At 38.7% G+C, this 24,318-nt stretch overlaps 1 protein-coding gene across 5 annotated transcripts in view; it reads left to right on the forward strand.

The window, feature by feature from the left end:
- Nucleotides 1-24,318, forward strand: part of Sorcs1 (sortilin related VPS10 domain containing receptor 1) — a 486,223-nt gene that overhangs the window by 243,463 nt on the left and 218,442 nt on the right. For all 5 annotated transcript variants that reach the window (XM_050145543.1, XM_050145559.1, XM_050145567.1 and 2 more), the window contains exon 3: nt 22,617-22,716. In XM_050145543.1, the coding sequence (XP_050001500.1) occupies nt 22,617-22,716 (100 nt within the window). The remainder of the gene's footprint in view (nt 1-22,616; nt 22,717-24,318) is intronic.

The raw sequence follows: 24,318 nt of genomic DNA on the forward strand, positions 1-24,318 counted from the left end.
AGTGAACAGGGGGATAAGAAAGGAGCTTTGACAGCATCGTCTCCAGAGGCAAAACAGTGTACAGATTCAGGGACCACAGGCAGTGCCGTGGAGATGCAGTGCTGCCTGAGAAGTGACTGATGCTTTCTGCAAGGAACAGAGCAATTTATTGGCTCAAAACTCCAGCTAAGGTCTATTATGAAGTTTGAACAAGACCTTGTACCTTGATTACAGATGCTATCATATAAAAAGCCAGGTCTTTCCTGCTGTGCCGCTGTATGAAAGGTCAGCATATCTGTGCAAGGTCGGGGGTGTTTTCATTTTCTTTCCTAGAACTGGAGAAACTGTAGTCAAAGAAAAAAAAAAAAAAGAAATGAGTGGAGCTGGTGCAGCGAGACAGCAGAGTCATTGGTGTAGAGATTTTTTTTTCTTATAATTTTGTATGTCAGCCTCTGTATCTCTCATACAGTCTTTGAGCATGGCAAAGATTTGAGGAGCTACAAGATGAAAGAGACATAAAAGCCAGTATCAGGTGAGAAGAAAGGGACATAAAGATGTCACTAACACTGCTGAAACATATTCTCAACTCGAGGGCCCAATTCCTCATACAGAGGCATTCAAAGAATCATAGCATGCTATGCCAATGAGATGCACATCTTAGGCTGGTTGTAAGTGGCTCTTGTCAAATCAAACCAAATTGAAAAGCATCTAGTTACCTTGAAATGTCAAGGTCTTTCTACACACAGTAAAGAAAGCAGGCTTGGTATGCTGCCACAGACACTTGGGGTACTTGGTATTGAACTTCTCTTGTGTGCATATGGCTTTTGTGATGCAAGTGTTATAAATGATAATGCTTATGTACTATATATGGTAATATAACCTATATATTTACTATAATCAGATAGAAGCTATTCTGTGAATATCTTATGTGAGGTGTGTGTTATTTTTGATTAAATCATTCAGCTTTATAAGTCAGCAACTTTCAGGAGATTGCATAGCTCAGATATACAGCCTGGGGCAAACACTTCATTCAGTGTAGATTGTTGCTTATTCAACTCAGGAAGTTTCTTAAGAGAAAGTCTTTCCTTATGAAAGCTATTTTTCATTTTTGCCTTTTCACCTACCTCATTTGTGTGTGTGTGTGTGTATGTGTGTAGAGCTTTAAGAGAGAGGAGAGTGGGGGAAAGACATAGATAGATAGATATATAGATAGATAGATAGATAGATAGATAGATAGATAGAGATAGATAGATTTATATAGATGAATAGATAGATAAATAGATAGACAGGTAAATAGAATGTGTGCAGAGACAGGGAGAGAGAGAGCTTATGTTTATGGAGGGAGGTAGGGAAAGAGAAAGAAACAGAGATAGATAGAGTATATGTGTTGAGAGAAAGGAGGGGAGAGAAAGAGAGAATATCATCAGAGAGAGAGACTATCCCAAGATCAAAACATAAGGGGTCATCAATGAGACATTTTAGTAAAAAGGGCTTAGAGTAAGAGCCATAAACCACAGCCAAATTTTTACCAGCATCTTTTTTTTTCTTTAAATAAAGATTTATTGGAACACAGCTTCAACCATCTCTTTACACATTAACTGTAGCTGCTATTGTGCTTCAAGAGCAAAGCTGTATAATTCCAAGAAGGAACTCTAATTTCCACTCCAGAAAAAAGAATCAGTTAAAAAGTAGTTTGTTAAATACTAATCTAGTCCATCAACCTCTATTTTGGCAAATTTTTGATCAGTCAAACCTGGAGAATTAATTGCAAGCCATCCCTTAGCTATCCAAGGAGGATGAGGATGAAACAGCAACGACCCAGAAGTATGTGGAGCAAATCCAGAGTCAGAGGATCTGTAAGAGAAAGGAATCCTGACCTCTGTAGATGAACTTGTCCTCAGAGATTACACAGGCTAGCATCATCTCCTCATCATTCATTGCTATGAAGAAAAACTTGATGGAGTAAGGGACAACTAGAAGGAGGAAGTGTTTCATCTTTGACTTGGAGAGTTATCTGTCCAAGGTCAGCTTACTCCACTGCTTTTAGGACCGTGTCAGGTAGAAATGTCAGATAGAAAGAAGGGCATGGCTAAGGACAGCTGGTGTGAGAAGAAAGTTCCTGAGATAAGATAAAATATGACTCATACTGCCATCAAGCTGCCGCCCCACCATCCAGCTGGCCCCCACAATCCTGTTACTTCTCAATGGTACTGCTGTCAGGCAACCACACCTCCAGTATGGGAGTCTTTTTACAGGAAGCACTTTATGTCCAATTCAAAGAATCAGTCCACCAATTTCTGCTTATTTCTTTGCCTCCCGTATTGATGGGCTACTGGCATGCAAAAGAGCCACTTAGTACAAGTTGAGTAGATGAACATAGCAACGTGCAAGGAAGATTATTATCATAAACGTTACCAATCAAGGGGAGACAGGACATCTGGGACAGAAACTTAGTCTCTTGAGAGAGGCTGAGTAGATTGGCTGTGAATTGTAATCTTGCCGGCTTCTGCTGCTAAGCCCTCTGGTCTCTGACGACATTAGTTATGTCATTTTCATCTCTGTTAATCTCCATGAGCATGTGTCAATGGATAGACAATATATTTAAGTTTTATTAGGTGCAATTTGAAAACGGCATTCTTGGTATAAATGACGTTACTGGAACGAATGACTAGGAGATGTTAATGAATTTCCTTTTCTGGCCTTTAAAAAAATAATGGGATGCAAACTGTTCTCTCTGAAAAGGTTAAAGACCAGGCCTGGGATTAGCCAATTTGGAATGTATTCATCACCCTTGGGGCTTTTGTCGCAGAGAGCAGATAGGAGAATAGATATTTATTAAGTAGCTGCACTGTGCCAAGGTCATGGTGGTACTTTTACTATTCAGTGTTTCTCAAGGTGTCAGGGACGTCTGTTCCCAATTTGAGGAGAAAGACACTAAGTCCTAGAAAGGATGGAGGAGCGTCTTGAAATCACATTGTGGGTGAGCCATCTAGGATGCTACTGAAGGTCTACTTATCTCCAAAGCCAAGGTCTTTTACTATCTGTAGACACTTTCTGTTTGAAAGAATCCAGCTTTTTTAACATTACTTGTTTCAGGAGTCTCATTTTATATTTAAAACTTTCGTTGTTATTTGAACCTCAGGGTACCAGTTGGTGCTGCAGGCTGCATTGCAAACTATTGTGATGTTTGTGTTTCATTTTCTTCTGTTTTTTGTTATTTATTTATAGACTGTTTCCTGTTTAGCTTGTATATTTCAGATATACATAATTCTCTTACATAAATCGTTTCACAGAATAAACTGCTCTAATTCTCAGGAGCTTATTAAGTCATAGATATTTAGTAAAAGATGAATGATAGGTATAGATGAACATTTGGGTACCAGTTGGATTAGAGGCTCTAATGATAGTCTTCAAACATTTGGATTCCTGACAAATTTTATCCTACATTTTTCCTCCCCATAACCGTTAGCACACTTCAGTTAAGAGAAATGTTTCTTTAATGCCTGTCAGTGATATCATGTTGTTCTCCCAAGTCTGTCTGTAAGTACTTTCCTTTCTGGAGCATAAGAATGTTAATTTGTGGATCTGCAACTCGACATCTTGCCTCAGTTTTTAAATGTGAGATGGCTGAGGTGCACTCACTTTTCACAGTGCTAATGGCTAGGAAGAACAGAGCATGCCTTCCTGATAAGGAGGAAGGGACTTTCATACACAAAGACTTTTTCTTGTGGGGGGTGCTGTGCTTGGAGTCAGGTCACTGTGGGACTCAGGCTCCAAATGAAGAAAGTGGCACACTTTGCATTCCAACTGCTCTAGCCTGTCCAATGCTATCATCATCCTCACGAGAGCTATTATCTCCCATGCAGCAGCGTTAGGATTCTGTTGCTGCTGAGCAAATGACCATATACTTAGCACCTTAAAATAAGCTCCAGAGATAACCCCACAATCCTTCAGACCAGAAGCCCAGAGAGCACAGTTTGCTGTGAAGGGCTTCAGAAGACATAGTTATCAATTCTTTCTTCCTGCTGGGTAGAGGTGTCTTCTATGCTCTTTCAGATTATTGGTGAATCAAATTTCTAAGACCATAGGTCTGTGATCTCTGTCTTCACTGCTGTCAGCTCCAGCCTGTTCTCTACTCCTTCAAGGCATGGGTATCTACCCTCACCTGCTCCGCTGATTTTAAGACAGCAGTATGAAGCAATCATTGCTCACACTTGGAATGCAACTTCCTCTTCTGCCTAGAAAGCACATATAGGCAAATTGGTATCACAGATTAATATCTATGGTTTTACCTGCAAAGGCCCCCTCCTGGCCCTGTCTGGTAATGTAAGATGTAGATAAGACATTAGTTATGTTATCTTATCTAGACCCTTGTCTTAGTTTGTTTAAACTGATATAAATATCTTATGAATAATAATCACTGTTCTGATGACTACCCCTTTCCTGGCTTTCCTGAAAGTTTTCTCTAAGTTTCCTTGACCCCTCTGTGTACTACATGTACATACATAAAAATACATATACATGCATAATATACATATACACATACATATATAAGTATGCATACATATACACATATACATGTACATATGTACATGGAAGCTGGAGGAGGATGTTGAGTGTCTTGATCTACATTGCCCTTATTCCTGAGACAATTTCCCACTGACTTTTTACCTACAGTGGAAGCCACAGCAATCTCCTTGTCTTCACTCCATTGCACTAACATCACAGGCATTTCTTTTCTGCATTAGTCCTGGGGTTCTGAACTTGGGTACCTATGTACCAATGTAGCAAGCATTCTCCCACTGATCATTGGGGTGGGGATTGCATGTGCTCAGGTGTACATGCAGAAGTCATATGCAGAAATCATAGGAGTTCCTTCTCATTTTCCACCATGGGTTCTGGACCTAAACTAGACAAGAGCTTGTGCCCACAGAAGCATCCTTCCAGCCCTCAAAGATATTTGTTTCTTTTTTGTGGTGACTTCAAGCATTTTTTTTTATCAATCAAGCAGTATTATTTTACATTTATGACTTTTTACTTTTTAAAATTTATCTTTTTAAAAAGAAAGCAAACTATCTTTTTTCATTTCACATACCAATCTCAGTTCCAACTTCCTCCCTTCCTCCCATCCCATCCACCTTCCCCTCCATCCCCAATCTACTCCGCAGAGAGGATAAGGCACCTTGCTTTGAGGAAGGACCAAGGCCCTCCCTAGTATATCTAGGCTGAGTATGGTATCCATCCAAAGAGACTGGGTTCCAAAAAGCCAGTACAAGCAGCAGGGATAAATCCTGGTGCTACTGCCAGTAGATCTGCAGTCTGCCCCAGGCACAAAACTGCCACCCACATTTAGAGAGTCTAGTTTAGTCTTATGCTGGTTCCTTCTCTGTCCAGTTGGAGTTCTTTATCCATCAGGAAAATGCAAACCAAAATAACTCTGAGATACCATCTTACACCATTCAGAATGGCTAAGATCAAAAATACCATAGCTTATGCTGGAAAGGATATAGAGTAACGGGAATACTCCTCCATTTCTGGTGGGGATGCAAACTTGTACAACCATTTTAAAAATCAGTATGGTGGTTTCTCAGAAAATTGGGAATCAACCTACCTCAAAAACCAGCAATACCACTCACTCTTGGGCATATACCCAAAGGCTGCTCAATCATACTACAAGAATATTTGTTCATTTATATGCATAGCAGCATTATTTGTAATAGTCAAAACTTGGAAACAGCCTAGATGCCCCTCAAGGGAAGAATAGTTAAAGAAAATGGTTAAAAAAATTTACACTTTAGAGTACTACTTAGCAAGAAAAAAACAATGACATCTTGAAATTTTCATGCAAATGTATGGAACTAGAAAAAAACGATCCTGAGTGAGGTAACCCAGAATCAGAAAGATGAGCATGGTATGCTCTCAGTCATAAGTGGATACTAGATGTAATGCAAAGGATAAAAAACCTATAATCAACAATCCTAGAAAAGCTAAGTAACAAGGTGAATCCTAAGAGAAACATGTTGTAGGAGGCCACTTGCTTGTTCCTAACAGCTCAGTCCTGGAATAACCACACAGAAACTGTATTAATGAAGTCACTGCTTGTTCTATTAGCTCTAGCTTCTTATTGGCTAGCTCTTATATCTTATTTTAACCCATTTCTATTATTTTATACTTTACCACAAGGTTTGTCGTTTACTGGCAAGGTTCCAGCATGTCTGTCTCCTGTGCAGCTAAATGGCTTCTTACTCACTCTGCCTTCTTTCTCCCAAAATTCAGTTTAGTTTTCCCTGCCTAGCTCTGTTCTGCCCTGCTATAGGCTGAAAGCAGTTTCTTTATTCATTAACCAATAAAAGCAAACATATACAGAAGTACATCACACCTCAGAAACATATATAGATCCTCCTGAGAAGGGGAAACAGACAAGATTTCCTGACTAATTAGGAGCATATTGGTGGGGGGGGGAGGGAAGGGAGGGTGGAAGGAGAGGAGGAGGGAAGAAGGGGAAGGAAGAGGAGAACTTGAGGGAAAAGGATAGTTGAGATGAGGAAAGGACAGAGATGGAGGGAAAGGAAAGAAATATCTTGACGGAGAGAACCATTATGGGGCTAGCAAGAAACCTGGGACTAGAGAAATTCCCAGGAATCCTCAAGGATGACCTCAGCTAAGACCCTAAGTAATAGTGGAGAGGGTGCCCAAACTGGCCTTGCCCTGTAGTTAGATTGATGACTATCTTAAATGTTACCATGGAATCTTCATCCAGCAACTGATGAAAACAGAGGCAGAGACCCTCAAAGACATTTTAAACAAATAGCTGAAGTATGTCAGAAGTCCAGAGAGGTTCCTCATCATCCCTTGATTTTCAGAAGCATGATGTCACTTCCTAAGAACTCCAGGCTTTTAAGCAGGCACTGACCAAAGGAAATGAAACACATAGTATAAAGCCAGTCTTTCCCCAGGATGCTTGCTCTAGAAAAAAAAAAAATAAACTCTTCATGACATGGAAATATATACTTGCTTAGGTGCCAGGATGGAAAGATTGATTCAGTTGGTGTTCACCGTGGTTTATCTGCAAGGTTCATAACAAGTGGCCCTGTAAATGAGGAGAGAACTTTAGGGCAGAGCCATCCCCATAAATTATACTTAGTGATGAGTTGAAGATTGAGTGTGTTAATGAAGGAATCTTGAAGAATTTTCCCCAGGTAATCTCTGTACAGGACATGGGGAGATCATAACTTTCCTTGAGAAAATTAGGCTCATGGACTCATGCTGAAAGATGTGGAATCCTTCCTGTCATCCCTCTTCTCACCCCTGGGTAATTTTGATGAACGACCCCCACTACTGACCATATTTCTTCTGGGAAGCATTGAGAGAGGGCATTCCCTTGAGTGTCTGAACTGGCATTCATCTCCAGCGATGTGCTTTGATTTTACTTCCTGCGAAAATCCATCTCTAGATCTTGTGCCTGACCTAAGGTTAGATGCCAGGGGAGGAAATACTGATTCTCATTTTACAGCACAATTGTTGCCATTAATAGCAACTTTTATAGCCCCATAGATGCAACGGGTATACAATGATGGATGAACTTCTGCTGATTAAAAGAAAAAAAAAAGAGTAGTCTATAACTTGGAAAGTATAGTTCAAGTTGAAGCAAATGATAATAATAAAGTATAACTGATACACTGATGAATTATTCATGCTGATTAGAGAGAGTACCCTCAATGTCAGAGGAACCATACTGTATCGAGTGTGTGTTCAACCAGCTGTCTCTGGGACTCTCTAGTTGCTAAGAGAAAACACAGGGTCTGAAATAAAGAAAAACTGAAATTGAAGACATGTTTCTAAGTTATAAGTGGAAATTAGTATAAATTATAAATAGGAAATTTTAGGATTTAAAAATTCTATGTATAACTGGCTACATTTGAAGGCAAGTGAAAACTTGATTATACCTTTTACAAATTAAGAGAAAAAAGGTAAAATTAAGCTCAGGAATGATGGCTGGCACAGTTCCCGAGTCTCAGGAATCTTTACCACTCGACTGATCTCCCCACTCTTGTTTCTGCCACTCTGCAATCTTCTCATAGCAGCCAAATGACCCTTTAAAAACAGTGTCAATTCCTGGCACTCTGTCATTTTCTCCTGTGTCTTCCTAGCTCATGCACAATTAAATCCAGACTCCTGTTCCACACTCCACAGATCTAGCCCCAGCCTGCCTCTTTTTGTTTGGTATCACCAGAGCTATGAGAAGATGAGTCTCTTGAGGTTATTTCAAGGAACTTAAAGGCTTCAGATTCCTCTGTGTGCATGTAGTCATGCCCTCCTGAAAGGGTCTACTCAGATGCACCCTCCAAAGACATCCACAGTAGCTACTGCACTGCCGTGTTTTTTTATTGCATGTGTCTATAATGTTTGTGTATGTTCATATATTTTTATTTGTATATGTGTGAGGATGTGTTGCATGTCTGCTCTATGGAGGTCAAAACTGGCATCAGCTCTTATCCTTGATGGCTTTGCTCCTTATTGGCTGAAACAGGTTTCTTCCATTGAACCCAGAGCTCACTGAAAGAATTATCTAATTAAGAAGCTTACTCTTTAAATCTCTGCCTCTGCTTTCCTGCTGGAATTACAGGTGAGCAACCAAGCTACCCAGATGTGTTTTTTGGGTGCTGAGGATCTGGAAGCTCATCGTTATACTTACTGTTTGGCTCACTGAGTCAAATCCCAGATCCCACATTGTCATTTTAAGGCAACAGTGTTTTGTTTACATCTGGTTCCCTCGGAAACAAGAAAACATAGCGCTATTGCTAGATCTCATTTTCTGTGCTATGTAGTTTCTCAAGAGTAATATAGTTGCTTATCAAATATCTCAGTACCTTGAGAAAACACATATGCTATATTTCATTAATCTCTTTTTCTAATGATTTATTTGTATTGATGTTTTTCCTGCATGCATTTCTGTGTGAGGGTGTTGAATCCAGTGAAGCTGAACTAACAGACAGTTGTGGGCTTCCATGTGACTGCTGGGAATTGAACCCAAGGTCCTCTGGAAGAGCAACCAGTGCTCTAAAACACTGAGCCAACTCTCCAGTCCCATCCATTTGTTTTGATAAATAATATGTTCTAAGTATACACGTCACCATAGGGATGTGGTCATGCCGTCTTCTTTCTCCTACATATACTTCTGCCACTTTGATGCAGCAGAATCCTTGTTTTCCTTGACTAATAGTTGACACTGAAGCTTGACTGATGTGATTCCTCTCCTTCCCTCGCTATAAGAAAATGAAAGTATGCTAGAACACTGGCCTCTGTAAGAGGCAAAATCCGTTTCAAGCTTAGAGTCAACAACTACCCCACCTTTCAGAATCTTCCTTGGTTGTAAACCTCTCTCTCTTCTCTCAAATGCAGTGAGCTCACTGCATATTAGTAAATATTTATAAAGTGTTCTATATCCACTAAGTGTTTCACAATCAGGTTCATTAGTGATTCCTCCCAGCAACTCTGTGAGGTCAATCAGCATTATTAAAGAACAGCCCAGAGAGGCTGGGCAACTTGCCCAAGGTCACCCAGCAGGTCTTTGGCACAGCCTGCATTGGCAATGTCAGAGAGTATTACTATGACAAGCCCTGGAACAGACATCTTTGGAAGGATGCCTCTTAATCACTTTTCTTTAACATTCAGCAGATAAACACTAACTGTTCTAAAATGAAGGAAGTACAAGCGCCTTGAGTTGAGGGAGTTATTGGTGCAAGTAAAAATTGGAGCCAGGTGTTGAAAAATGAAAATTGCCCAATGGGAAGATGAATTGGATGATACTTTTTTTTTTTGAGAAAGAGAGTTTGAATGTCTGGAGCAGGGATGCATATGATATATGTATACAACCAATGTAAGTGGTTTGGAGGGAAAGTAAAAAATCATAAGTTATAAAACCAAGATATTTTAGGAAGAATGTAGATAGGTCATTGTGTCTAAAATCTGATCTCTCCAGACAATGTGCTACCATTCAGCCCCACCAAACAACTCTCCTAATGTTTTCTGTAGACAGAGTGATTTTTAGGTGTATGGTGTTTTCATAGTCTGGAACAACATGCAGATTACATAGAGCCCACTTCATTAACATGTTCTGATAAAGAGACCCTAGGTATGTTTGAGGGAAATGATATCAATTATAAGAAAATTCTACATATCTTCATTTTATATTTACCTTTCCCCCCTATATGTTTGTGTCTGTCTTTGGGGTCTAAGATCACAAAATAGATCCTGGTAAGTGATGTTTCATATAGTTTTAATTCTTGGTCCTTTGAGTTGATCTTCTGCCTGTGTTCCCTTGAGACCAACTAACTTGAGCTAGACATTTCAAATGTAGAAGTACACTCTCAGCTATGGCTATACCACCTGCAGTAGTCTGCTCAGTGAAGTAGTAACTGTTTATACTGTAGATGCTGACCACAGGCTTACGGCTTCTCAGAGAGTCATCTTATATAACCCTATCAAGAATACTGTAAGGCAGATATCATTATAGGATAAGCTCGGAGCCTGATTCCACTGCCTTCAGCCACTTGAGTCTTAGTATTATCCTGTTCTTCCTGTTCTCAGAATCCTCCCATGACATCATGTAGTCAAGGCTTAGTGTGCTCATGGCATGCTTATTGAGGAAGTGTTGCTTTCTGGGTGACATCGCTCTTTCTCTTTTTAAAACTTTGCTGAAGACATGTTCATCCTAACATGTCACATGCCTTGTGTATCAGTCTCTATCAGCGTCTTTTCACTTGTTGTCTCTCTCCTGCCACACTCTTCCTTGGTATACACACCCGGGCGGTGTATATCCTCCATGCTTATTCACAATTGCCTAATCAGACAGGATTCTTTGATTGTAATCAGTAAAACATCGCACCTCTATAGTTTGGTTTCTTCTCCTTTGTACTTACCCATACCCTGAAAATTATTCATTTGTATGTTCATATTCTGTCTGTTCAGAATTTAATCTCCATGAGAACACTAATTGTGTGTTCTGGTTGTTTCCTTGTCAAGGCCAGTTCAAGCTAGGAACATGGGACTCATTCCATGAATAATTGTTGCCCGATTGAATAAAAGGACCGTCCTCTGACATTGCTACACTGAATATATAATGGTTAGATAGACCCCAATATGCTACATGTATGCCTAGTTGCACAGAATCAAAGTCTTGTACTTGATTGAACATTGTGGAGCATGTGATATCAACTCTTCCGGTTCTTTTTTTTTTCTCCAGAATGTACTAAACCAAGGAAGAATGTAAGTGTTTTATTTTTTAATTTTGCATTATGCCTATCTTGAAGCACATACGAATCTAAGGTAGGGTTTGGAGACATGAGTCAATGTTTGCTCTTCTTCCACAGGACCCAAGTTCAGTACCAGTACTCTACACCAACTGGCGCATGACTACCTGTAACTCTATCTCAAGGGGAGCCAATGCTCTCTCCCGACTCAGATATCCATTGATATCTGTGAACATGCATGAACATCCCCCCCCCACACTCACATACACACAGTAAAAATAATGTTTTAAGGAAAAGGAATCTATAGTATGTTTTATTGATAGTCCTGCGTTCTCTTCTTGGATTATTTTTGTTCTTTTTTTCTTATATTAAATTGGAAATTCTATAGCAATGAGCTTAACAGTGCTCTTGATTAATGGTGGACACTGGTCAATATGATATCAAGTTAAGGAGGATGAACACTCCCCCAATTCATCCATATGTGCTTTAGATAGATTTACCTTTGCAAATGGGCAAAGACAATGATCATTGATTAAAGAATAACTGGGATTCAGAATATTTTTATGTCATTACACACGCTGGAATTCATTCTTTCAATATTATATGCATTTGATTTGCGGTATTTTCATTAATGGAAAGATTGCTTTTTGCCTTTTCATATATATATATATATATATATATATATAATTTTCAGTTTGATATGAGTCTGTGATAGAAGCAGGCAAAACATTTTTATGTGTCCAGATCTGCTGCTTTTTGTGTTTATGTGAAGGTTGCCTTTTTTGACATTTGTACCACTTCAATAGATTCTAAAATATTTAGACTTCACAAAATGTTTTGCCATGATGAGTTGAGTATACTTTTGCATATTTGATAATCTGTGATCCTAAAAAGTATTTTGGCATTAAAAATAGGAAAAGCTGAGCTCTCTTCATGTTTCAGTTCTGTAATAAATGCTTGGCTTAATCTCATTTAAATCTTAACTAGTTCTGTAAAACTAGAATGTTGGACTTAGCATATCATGTAGACACTACATTTTTATTGATTCTAAAAGTGTGTGATGGAGTTGAGGAATCACTAAAAGAAGTAAACTATTAGATGAACAGAGACTGGACTCCATGATAGATGTTTCAGTGAGCATAACCCTACACAGTGCTTGGCTAGACTTCTATTTTTATTCGTCCACTACTCACCACATGAGAAAACATCAGCCATGAATCCAGACTATCCTCATTAATTATGCAGGTTCTTTACCATGTAATTTTAGCCTCTAATTGCAAAATATGGATCTCATCACTACTTCAGTCATAGGATGTTTATAGTAATATATAAGTGTCAAGCTTATAAATCTGAAGTTTAGAATTTAGTGTTAGGAACTCAATATATATTCACAATTATTATTCATAATCTATTTACAATAGTAGTTATGTATAGAAGATTATGTAGTTTGTGAAGATCTCACCTCAATATGATGATTTGTCTTTCCAGATGGATGAGAAATACATGGATATTAGATATGTGCCATATGATAGGCTATCTTATAAAACTAAACAAATAAATATACCCATCCACTCCCAAATTTATTTTACCAGTGGAGCTAATGGGTGCATGTATTTCCTGTAGCCATATATGCATGTTCTTGCAGGTATCTGCACATGTACATGTAGGTGGATGTGGAGAGCAGAGGTCAACTTCGGGTGCCTTTCCTCGAGAGATATTGCCTATCTTCTGTTTGGAGACAGGATCTCTCAGTTCTCTGAAATCTGCCAAATTATTTGCGGATGGCTAGTCAGTGAGCCAGTATCTGCCTGTCCCACATCTTCATCTCTGAAACTGTAAGCACACACCAAAATACCCTGCATTTTTACGTGGATTATGAAGATTCAACTCAGATCATCTTTCCTAAAAGCTTTACTGACAGAACTATCTCCCCAGCCCCCATAGCTATATTTTAAGGTAATGTAATATGTAATATATTCAAAATATATTGCATATATTACTTCTAAGTGTGTCACTAATTTCTGCAGTGTTTATAGCACATAATTATACTTACCTGACAGAAATTCATCAACATCTCCAGGAGATTCTTTCTCTCTTGTTCTATACCTCCAAATGCAAAAATCAATGTAAAATCTCTCAAATTAGATTTCCTAGTGATAAAAGACTTTTGAGGGTAGTTTGTTCAGTCCAGGTTAGCAGCATTGTTTGAATATTTGTTAGTTCTTAAGAAGTACTTGCAATGAATAGAGAGATGGATAAAAGTAACTTTAAATGCACCATGCTTTCTAATAGAGGGTAGAGAGGTCAAACTGGTAGACTGGTATATTCAGTAGACTAGAAAAATGAATAAGGAGATCAGGTGAGTTATTGGGGAACAACAGAGAGTGTCATTCTACACAGCAGAGGGGTGTGAAAGTATTCAATGAGGGAAGGTACATGTAATCTCAGCTTTGCAGTATATAAATGAATCAAGATATAAAGAAGGATGAAAGGGTAAACACAGCCCTGCAGTTGAAGAAGGGAGTCTACTAATTCAGAGAACCACAGGCAGTGACAGCACACTGCAGAAGAGCCGGAACTGTCCCAGAAGAGCAAAGACCACTGGTTAATTGGCAGGACCAGGAAAGGCATCCCAGGGAAAATGTCTATGAAGTGGGAACTCCAAAGGTGAGAAGGAGCGAAGGTCCTCTGCCTCTGAAAATGACTGACTTCTCTGCTTAGTAGTGGGCATTACATCCCCTAAGATATGGAACTACAAGAGTGGCCATATCTATGAAAAGGAGTCAGTAGTCACTTTACCCGGACTAATAAAAACAATTCTATGTAAGCAGCAATAACACCTGCCTGGCCCAGGGTGTGCACATAGATCTAGATAAGAGGGCACAGGCAGGAAACAACAGAGTATACAATTTTGTCTGTTTGTTTTGTGAGCATATATGAATGATAGATGTAATGAACATTGACCTACCTAACAATACTATTTCTTTTTTTTTCCTTTTCTTTCTTTTTTAAATTGATTTTTGTTGAGCTCTACATTTTTCTCTGCTCCCCTTCCTGTCTCTCCCCTTCCCCCTTCAACCCTCGCCCAAGGTCCCCATGCTCCCAATTTACTCAGGAGATTTTGTCTTTTTCTACTTTCTACTTTCCATGTAGATTAGATCTATGTAAGTCTCTCTTAGTGTCCTCATTGTTGTCTAAGTTCTCTGGGATTGTGAATTTTAGGCTGATTTCTTTGTTTTATGTTTAAAAACCACCTATGTATGAGTACATGTAATAATTAATTGTCTTTCTGTGTTTGGGTTACCTCACTCAAAATAATGTTTTCTAGCTCCATCCACTTTCCTGCAAAATTCAGGATGTAATTGTTGGAGAACTCCATTGTATAAATGTACCACATTTTCCTTATCCATTCTTAGGTTGAGGGGCATTTAGATTATTTCCTGGTTCTGGCTATGACAAAAAAGCTGCTATGAACATAGTTGAACACATATCCTTGTGGCAAGATTGAGCATCCTTTGCATATATAACCAAAAGTGGTATTACTGGGTCTTGAGAAAGGTTGTTTTCTAATTTTCTGAGAAATCGCCACACTGACATCCAAAAAGGCTGTACCAGCTTGCATTCCCACCAGCAATGCAGGAGTGTTCCCTTTCCCCCACAACCTCTCCAGTATAAGTTGTCATCAGTGTTTTTGATCTTGGCCATTCTTACAGGTGTAAGGTGGCATCTCAGAATTGTTTTTATTTACATTTCTCTGATGATTAAGGATGTTGAACATTTCCGTAAGTGTGTTTCAGCTATTTTAGATTCCTCTGTTGAGAGTCCTTTGTTTAGGTCTCTAGAGGGCCAGGATAGGGATGGCTCAGTGGTTAAGAGTTCATACAGTTTTTTCAGAGGACCAGATTCAGTTCACAGAACCCACTCTGGGAGGGTCAAATTGCCTATAACTGAAGCTCCAAGGGATCCAGTACCCTCATCTGGACTCCATGATCATACACACACACACACACACACACACAAAACTAAAAAAAAAATAAATCCTACAAAAAGGACAATGCTTCTGCCTCCTCTTGTTCCTTTAATGCTGAACTGGAGACCTCCACTCAAATTCCTTTGATTTTTTTAAACCTATATACATAGGATACACATAGGAGGATAGGGCATAGGAAACCCAGATAGATGAGAAGGTTTAAAGACATTAGCATATAAGTACCGCTCCCTTTCATTTAGAAAAACAAACACCTTTTTATAAGCTGCTACAAATTCTATAAAATGTAATTTAACAGAACTGTCTTCATATTGGAATTATGTAACTTCCCTCAAACTCAGTTTTTAACCCCCTGAACTAAGTCTGCAAGTTAAGAAGTTTCATGAGTCCAAGAAACAGGAGGAATTTGTTCCCTTCCGAATGTACCATAATGACTGAGCAGAATATTTAAATTACACGTTTAGGCTGACAGCAACTGTATTTCAGGGAAGAATCCTTAGAAAGCAGGAGACAAGTCCCTTCAACTCCACGTCATTATTTGATGTAGGTTGCCTATTATATTCTTGAGGTATTGTGAAAAATGGATTTGGAGGTATTTTTTGACAGTGGGTAGGCTAATGGAATCTAGTGACTGTCTTTAAAATGGGCAGGGGATTGTTATAACACGGTAATAGAAATATCAGTTGCAGTGACAGGTTAAAAAAGTCTGTCAATGAATGATAATGAAGTTATTTAAATGTTGACTCACTTGCAAACATTTTCAGAACCCTAAATTATTCTCACTGCTTTAACCTCATGCATCCTAAGTTATTAAAAAGCAGAGTCTGCCAGGCAGCCAATGAGCCTTTGGCTTTGCAAGCTATTTTTAAGTCACCAAATGCACAAGGAGCAATGAAAGTGGCTGTTCTTAATGATTTTAGGAAAGAAACAAAATACACATGTCACAGCTGCATGATTTAGAGGTGAACACTGTTCCGCTCTCAGGACATCTTATTGATGTTGAGTAATGTCCGGATGCTTCCTTTCCCTCAGCATCATTTGGTAGCTCGAGTCATTGTTTTGTGACCTTGGTGGTATTACTTCATGTAACTTCTTTCTTCATGGGTTTTGCTGTAGAGAACATAGGGTTATTTGGATATTTCTTAAGTTTGTTTACAGAACCGCTCAGCTTATTGTAGGTTCAGAGTTTGTCCACCAAGCTTCGCTTCCTCATCCATCTCTCACATGAGAGAGGCATCTGACATATGTCCACTCTGTCCTGGAGACCAAGTGAACAAAAGTACATTGATCACCCTACAATAGCTTAGTTATCACAAGGCAAGTACGTCTCTCTCTCTCTCTCTCTCTCTCTCTCTCTCTCTCTCTCTCTCTCTCTCTCTCTCTCTCTCTCTCTTTCTCTCTCTCTGTATGGGGGGGGGTCTTTATTTTAAATCCAAAAGGTCAGAAGCTGTCAACCTTCTTAATAACAAATGAGAAGAATCAGAAAAATTCATTCTTTAGATAACTTTCTGGAAGTTAGGGTTCACATCAAATACTGTCAGGTCAGACAGATAGGCCTGGGGAATTACAGTTTGCTAACATACAAACACACAAGCAGAGATTTCCACAGGAAAAAACAATGCTGAATTTTGGCAAACAGAACTGAACTGAAGGATTTGTGAACACTCACGGTCCAGTTGAGAGTGGTGAGGTGAGGAGGATGCTTACACTCTTGTGAATGTGACCTTCACTCACTCTAGTACCTCCTTACAAAGAGCAGCAGAGAGGCCCTTGTGCCTTTGCCTTTCAAGAAATGGAAGAGAAAATATCAGCCTGAAAATTGACCAGCACATTCTGTACTTTTGTTTTAAATATTTGTAAAGAATTTATTGTTTGTCTCATTTTTAAAGCGTTTTATCACAGTATATTAGTTGTATATTATAGTGGTTTTTACTGTGAAATTTAAGATATAATTTTATTAATATTTATCCTTTGAAAATTTTATATACATTTCTTACTCTCACCTCCAACTCCTAGATCTATCTCTCTCTCTCTCTCTTTCTCTCTCTCTCTCTCTCTCTTCTCTCTCTTCTCTCTCACCCTCCCTCTTCCTCTCCCACTCCTCTTCCCTCTCAGCCTCCCTCTCCCCTCTCACTTATTTAAAGACACAATAATAGCTTCATGAATGTCTTGTCATCAAACTAAATCAAAATATTTTGCAGTGATTAAGATTACCCTTGAGGGTACTCACTATGAGTGTTAGTAAATGATGTCCAATGAATATAGAAAGCAATCAAGGAAAATCCCTTATATAAATGAATAAAGAAAGCTACCATTTAGAGGATGCTTATATGTGCTTACCATTTTTACTAAGTATTTTAGGAATTAATTTAGGTTATGAGTGGTTCTGAGCTTTTTTGTTATCTCATTTGGAATGTCCAGTGGTAATAGTGAAGACCCAGTCACTCCCTACTGCTCCTTCTAACTGTTGATGCTTGTCATATCCCATTCGGTTCCTTTCGCCAAGTAATAGAAAATCTTACAATCTTAAAGGCATCAATGCTTCCTGTGACATAGGTAGGATGCTTCAGGTGGTTTTTTTCTCTTCACACCAACTCATCTGGTTCTGTGTATTTAGTATTGTTCTAATAGTCACTATTAATATGTGTCAGAGGGATTAAAGATCAAAGGTAAAATTAGGCGAGATTTCCTTTCATCAAATGTCCCATTTCTCCAAAAAAATTAATTTTTAGGCTCTCAGCTGCTTTGGTAGTGGTTATTGGAAGTTATGTTTGTTCATTTGTTTTATGCTCTTTTTAATGAATAGACAGATCAATCTGTAACAGTCCTACTGATGAAAACGCTTGCTTTGTATTTGGAAGTGATACAACCTGGGAATCCAAGGCCCACAAATATTCTATCTTAGATATGTCTATGTATTATACAAAATTAAAATCTTCTCCTTTTGTTTGTTTAAATCAAATCACCTCTCTATATTTACATTTACTTTGTAGTTATCACACTTTCAAATTTCTGTTTTCAAATGTTGTTTGTTTAAATTTGGTTACTCTTTTCCTTTCATTAAAAAACCAAGTTTACAGTCATTGTTTTCCTTCTTTGTCAATAATATTGTGTTTTCCAAAGTGCAGTGCTTAGAACACTAATTACGTTTTATATCACCTAAGAAAGTGTTCTGTAGTTAAGTAGGTTTAGAAAAGGCTACATGTACTAGACAGGCTAAGGGGTTAGTGTATAGAAGACCAATAAAATTTGTAAAAATTTTTAATGTAAAGGAACATTAAATTTTGCTTACTCAAGCATTTCCCAACGTTTTGACTCTGAACACTGTCCCATTTTCCCATTTCAGACACACCCTTTCACAAATTTAACAACTGCTACATTGGCTCGCCATCAATTTGCTACTGAGCCTATCTGCCTCTCCTGTTCATACCAAGTCCATCCTTTTAGGGAACGCCTGCTTCCATGTCTCTATCAAGAAGACAGTATTGTGAATCTTATGAGCACCAGGGATCTTCTTCTGGGACACAGAACCAGGCAGTCACTATCTCTCTGCTTGTGTTTAAAGTGCTCTGCAGAGTCATTGATCCAACGTCACCTGCCATGATCTTGGTGCTTGAACAAAGTTTTTGAGGACCTTAGCTGTGTCCACCCTAAATCTTTCTTCATTTGTGAGGAAAACCAGGGTGTGTCTAGCTGAGACACCATGGTGGTAAAGCTGGAGGAACAACAATTGAGACAGTAGCGGTGACAACATGCCAGTTGGATTGCAAGTGCTTAGTACTTTCACTTCTGTAATGGTAGCTCCATCTATGAGGCCACCACTTTCATTATATTTCCAAAACACATGATAACACTCTATACATTTGAATGTGAAAATGTATTACCATTTATTTTTTTAGATCAGTTCATTGTTATAAGATCCATAATATTCAGACCATCTGAACTTCTGGGAATGGAAAATTGGTAAATGTTGGATCTGTTTTTGAGATTTTGGTAAACAAGTTGATAGAAATCACAAAAGAATAATACCAGATACCTTAGAAGATCCAGGCTCATGGAGAAGAGATCTAATAACGAAAAACGTGCCCAATAAAGCAGTATAAATCTTGAACAATGTTGCTAATGTAAATATCTGCTGCTCATTTCATTACACCTTGCCATGTTAAGGTACCAGTTAGAAACATATAAATATTCCCACACTTATATACATGCACACACATGAAAACACATGTACATACAAACACCAGGCATAAATATGCACATGCAAAAATGCACAGCATACATGCACATACCCAGGCAAATGCACACACTCGCACATAGAGGAACACACGTATGCATACACTTGAGCACACAAACATAAGCACCTGCATGTGCTTTGCCAGAGGAACTTTATATATGCTGTTGTAGAATGTTTTGGTTCAGAAATTATTATTTTTTTATAAAAAAAAAACCTCTTTGTTCCACCCATTGTACACTACCACCTCTCTAAGCTCCTATTCCAGTATTTTAGGGTTAGGGTTAGAATATTTGAGTCTCTTTTACATCATCAGAGAAGTTTTATATTTTCAATTGTCAATAGGTGAGACTTACTAATGTACTAGCATTTACACATTTCATCTTTCTCACCAGCTCCCAGAAAGATTCTATTCTTTGTTCTTGAACATGAAGTAGTGCCCTGAGAATAAATAACAACATATATATTTTTACCTGAATTTTGCCAACATAAATCTGAGCTACTCACTCCATTACATCTCATGTTAGGATAATATTTAAACGTGAAAACACTCATATGCACTTGTGTGTGCATGCACACAGACAGACACACATACAGAGTTGAAACAAGCTAACAAAATCTAGGCGACAAGGATGTCATAGTGGAGAAATGCCAGTTGAAGATGACTAGGGAAATAATTGAAAATCTAAATATTGATCATGGTCTGGGTGAGGAAAGAAATCTTAAATAATTCTTTGAAAATAACAGCACATGTCCTATAATAGAGTGGGAACTTGAGGAGAAAAATCGTTGGTATGAGAGAAATATAACAAGACATTTTTCTCTTTTTTTTCTTTTTTCTTTCTTTCTTTCTTTCTTTCTTTCTTTCTTTCTTTCTTTCTTTCTTTCTTTCTTTCTTTCTTTCTATGAATTCTGAAGCCTATTGTGGCATTCTTTGTTGTCAAGAGGATTTCTGTCTGCCTGTGGAGGTCTGGACACTGGTCCTGAGTAAACCAGTTATGTACTTTGTTTGTGCAGGCTCATTTCTAGTCCCTGAGATTTTGCCTACTTCCCCTTTCTAAATCGTCTCCTTTGAAAGTGTCCAAAATTTTTCAAGTAGTTTTGTTCAATGCTCATTCCTCCATGCTGTGGTGTGCTCTCTAAACCCTACCTTCCTGGACCTGGATAGAAGTGGGAGGACCTTGGACTTCCTGCAGAGCAGGGAATCTGGACTGCTGGTCTCGAGAGGGAGGGGGAATGGACTGGGGGAAAGGGGAGAGGAGTGGGGAGAGGAGGAGGGAAGTGGGGGGAGGGGGCCGTGTGTGGGAGGAGGGGGAGGGAAATAGGAAACGGGGAGGAGGCAGAATTTTTTTTCAACAACTAAAAAAAATATAAACAACAACAACAAAAAAAACAAAGTCCTGGATTTTTGGTACTTATCATTTGTGTAACATTTTGCGATGGACTATCCTGCATACCAAGTCAAAAAACCTCTTATTCTAGTAACACCTTTCGACAGGTTTATGGATCTTGTCTGGAGTACACTCTTTGTGTGTGGTGAGTGTACACATATATGTGTGTTCACGTGAAGGCCAGCGAGCAGCACCTAGTGTCTTCTCAATTGCTTTCCATCTTGTTGTTTTTGTGTGGGTTTGTGTGGTCTATGCATGCGTGTCCATGTGTGTATGCATGTGTGAGTGTGTAGAAGCCAGAAGTTAATAGTAGGTGTTTTTCTCTGTCTGCCTCTCCTTTATATTTTGAGGCAGGGTCTATAAGTGAATGTGGAACTAATTCCATCTATGCTGGATAGACAGGATCTCCTGGGATCTGCCTGTAACCCAGGACCTGACTTTGTATGGGTGCTGGAGTTAAGTGATTGGCACTTTCCTGATTGAGCATCTCCCTACTGCCCAGAGTTGGCTCTGAACATAAGAGAATGAGGCACTTAATCTGTCGTTCTTCACTTTCACTTACTATGTCTCAGAGATGTTTGTGTGTCATCAACATCGAAAATGAATTAAAATGATTCAAATTAACCCAACTTTTCTCTCTGAGTATTATTAATATATATTTTGATCATTGTGCACACCACATTGTACCCATTATTTTGTTGTTATTTGGGTGAGTTGGAAGGCTTGTGAAAGCCTTGTATTACATCCTGCAACTGAGTACAGAGTCTGCTCCATTTTATTAACTACACAAATATAGATGATACAATGGATTTCACTGTAAGCTTCCTTTGTGAGAAAAAGAGGCTGAGAAGGAATTATAGAGCTATATTCTTCAATAATGATTTTTTTTAAAACTGAGGTAAAATTAAAACAACCAAGAGCAGAGGGAAAGAACCTGGATTAAATTTTTCAATAGCCCATTTATCAGCTCTTCTGTTTGCATGGATCATTTAGCTGTTATTGATTACTTTATTTGAACTCTCATAGCTCCTCCTGTACTGTACCATATATGATGATTCCATGGAATTAAAACTGTAGGCTACAAAGTAGGTCTTCCTTAAAAAGATGATTTAGTCTGTTTTATTTTCTCTGAATTAATAGCTTGTTGATAAATGGTTAAATACTGACAGGACTTTACAAGAACCTCAGGGCCCAGAGTTGATGCCTTCTAAGTCATGTAGCCTAGGACTAGAAAAGGGCATCAAGAAAGTTGTGAAATTTTACTCGTTCTGAAGACATTTTCCTTGCTCTTAAATAATGCACAGAGAGTAAGACCAAATGACCTTGGACAGAACTAGCAACCCAAATATTCTTTGACCATGAATGAAAACATGGGTTTTATACAAATCAGGACACCCTGATTTTACACTGTGTGAGAGAGAAAGCAAAAGTATAGAAATGTCATATTTAACTAAAAATGCTTTTATTTTTATGGCCAATTCAAAGGGCGTCCTCATCTCTTAATCTTTTTGAATTAATCTCATCCATTATGCAAAGTGCGTTCTTTAAGGAGCAGTCGAGGGATGGCGTTTTAATTTTTACCAATTCAATTTAAATGCAAATGTTAACCACTCACATGATGCAACTGTGTACATAATTAAGCATCATTATATACTGCATGAATCATTTAGAAGCCTCCTGAGAGCCATTCTACTATGTAAAACATGCATTACACTGACAAGCAGCCAAGTGACGGATACTGCTGCGATCTTAAAGCATCTTTTGAATTACAGGTCAACTGATTATGGGACAACCTATGAAAAGCTGAATGATAAAGTGGGCTTGAAGACAATTCTGAGCTATCTCTATGTATGTCCGACAAACAAGCGTAAGGTAAGACATGGATATATAGCTTACTACTGATTATGATATGGCTTCTGTCTTGCTTTGGCTAACCACTCTTGCTACCTAAAATTCCATTAAAGGAAATCTAGGATAAGAGATGTAAAGGTAAGTTGTTGGCTGATACGGTGGCAATGTGCCTGAGCAGCAGCTGTGAAATTGAAGGGTGGGGCCAGCCCTATTGTCGCCATTAAAGAAAGGCAGTGTCAAGGGTTTCTGTCCTGCAGACATTCTTGGCTCGCAAGCCTCGCCTTGAAAAATTCTTAATGAGGCAAATGAAAGATGAGCTTTCAACACACACTCTTGTTGTCTCTTGGCATGGAATGTGTAGATTAGCTAAAGTTGTGGGGAAGTCAAATTCTGGAAGTTTCATTTCTCAGGCTTGTTCAGGTTGCACACCAATGTCACAATACAGCATGCTGCAGAGAGCGAAATTTGTTGGAGTGGTGACTTTAATCTCTTCACAGATCTTAGCTGAAGAATGCCTTCAGAGTCATCATCCCTATTTAAGACGATAAACCTGAGAACAGGGAAAACCAATACCTTGCTTTTATCTTAGAGTTACATAGACAATCAGCTATACAGCCTATGCCTCCTCCTTGGCAATTGCAAATGTCCTACTATCTTAGTCCTCTCTGTTTCCCCCTGCTAAGTGGAGTGATCACTTCAGAAAGCATTGTTCTAGGAAGAAAATCTTTCACTGTAAATGGCAAATGTCTCAAAGGCAGAAAAATGTTATAATTACATATTCATTTTACAAGTTTGTATTATCACATCCTAAATTCTGTCATGTGAACTCAAAACATCCTGGCCTTGGGAGAACAGATATTAGCCACCAAGAACCAGCAGAATGTTGCCAATCATTGTTTCCTAAACTAGTTTCATTACCCTGGCAACACTGTTATCCAGGCTTTTGTCTCAGGGTTGCCGATAGCATGTTCAGCATTTCCTGCCTTCTGGTCTGCCATCCTCAACTTGAGTATAATATCAAAAGAACCAGCTGCATCCCAAAGGTGCCGTCCTGCTTCCATTCCTGTTGCTCTGGATCAGGGCTCAGGTATCTCATGAGGCACCTCACATACTTCCGACATGTGTGCGGTATTAGGAACACTACTGTAAAGTTACTGTTCCCTCTGGCCATGATCATGTCAAGCTCTGGAGTAACTGCAGCTTCACAGATGGGCTCAGACTCTGCATTTCGGGGACTCGAGTGGAGACTCGTCAGAGCTCAGCACTGAACAAATAAATATGGTGACTGACTTCATCTACCGAAGCAGAGTGGCCTTGGACTTAAAGTGGGGATAATGATAGGACTTGCCTCATGACTACAGATGTAAGGAATGTATAAAATTATATATTTCGAGTGCTCAGCACAAAGCAGTACAGACTTAATCATTGTTTGCACTTCATTTCCCTTTCTTACCATCCTGTTCCTCCTGCTTCATAAAATTATAGGGAGTAATAGTAGTGATTATCCCCAGTAATTAAGAATGTCCAGGAGAACATTCTGTGATAATCAGAAAATTCTTCTATGCTGCCTAGTATGTTAAACACCAGCAACCTGTGGCTGGTGAGTATTTTAAATGTGACTAA

The sequence above is a fragment of the Alexandromys fortis genome, unplaced genomic scaffold, assembly GCF_014885135.2.
Source record: "Alexandromys fortis isolate MF-2015 unplaced genomic scaffold, M_Fortis_MF-2015_v1.1 scaffold_16, whole genome shotgun sequence".
In the NCBI taxonomy this organism is placed as follows: domain Eukaryota; kingdom Metazoa; phylum Chordata; class Mammalia; order Rodentia; family Cricetidae; genus Alexandromys; species Alexandromys fortis.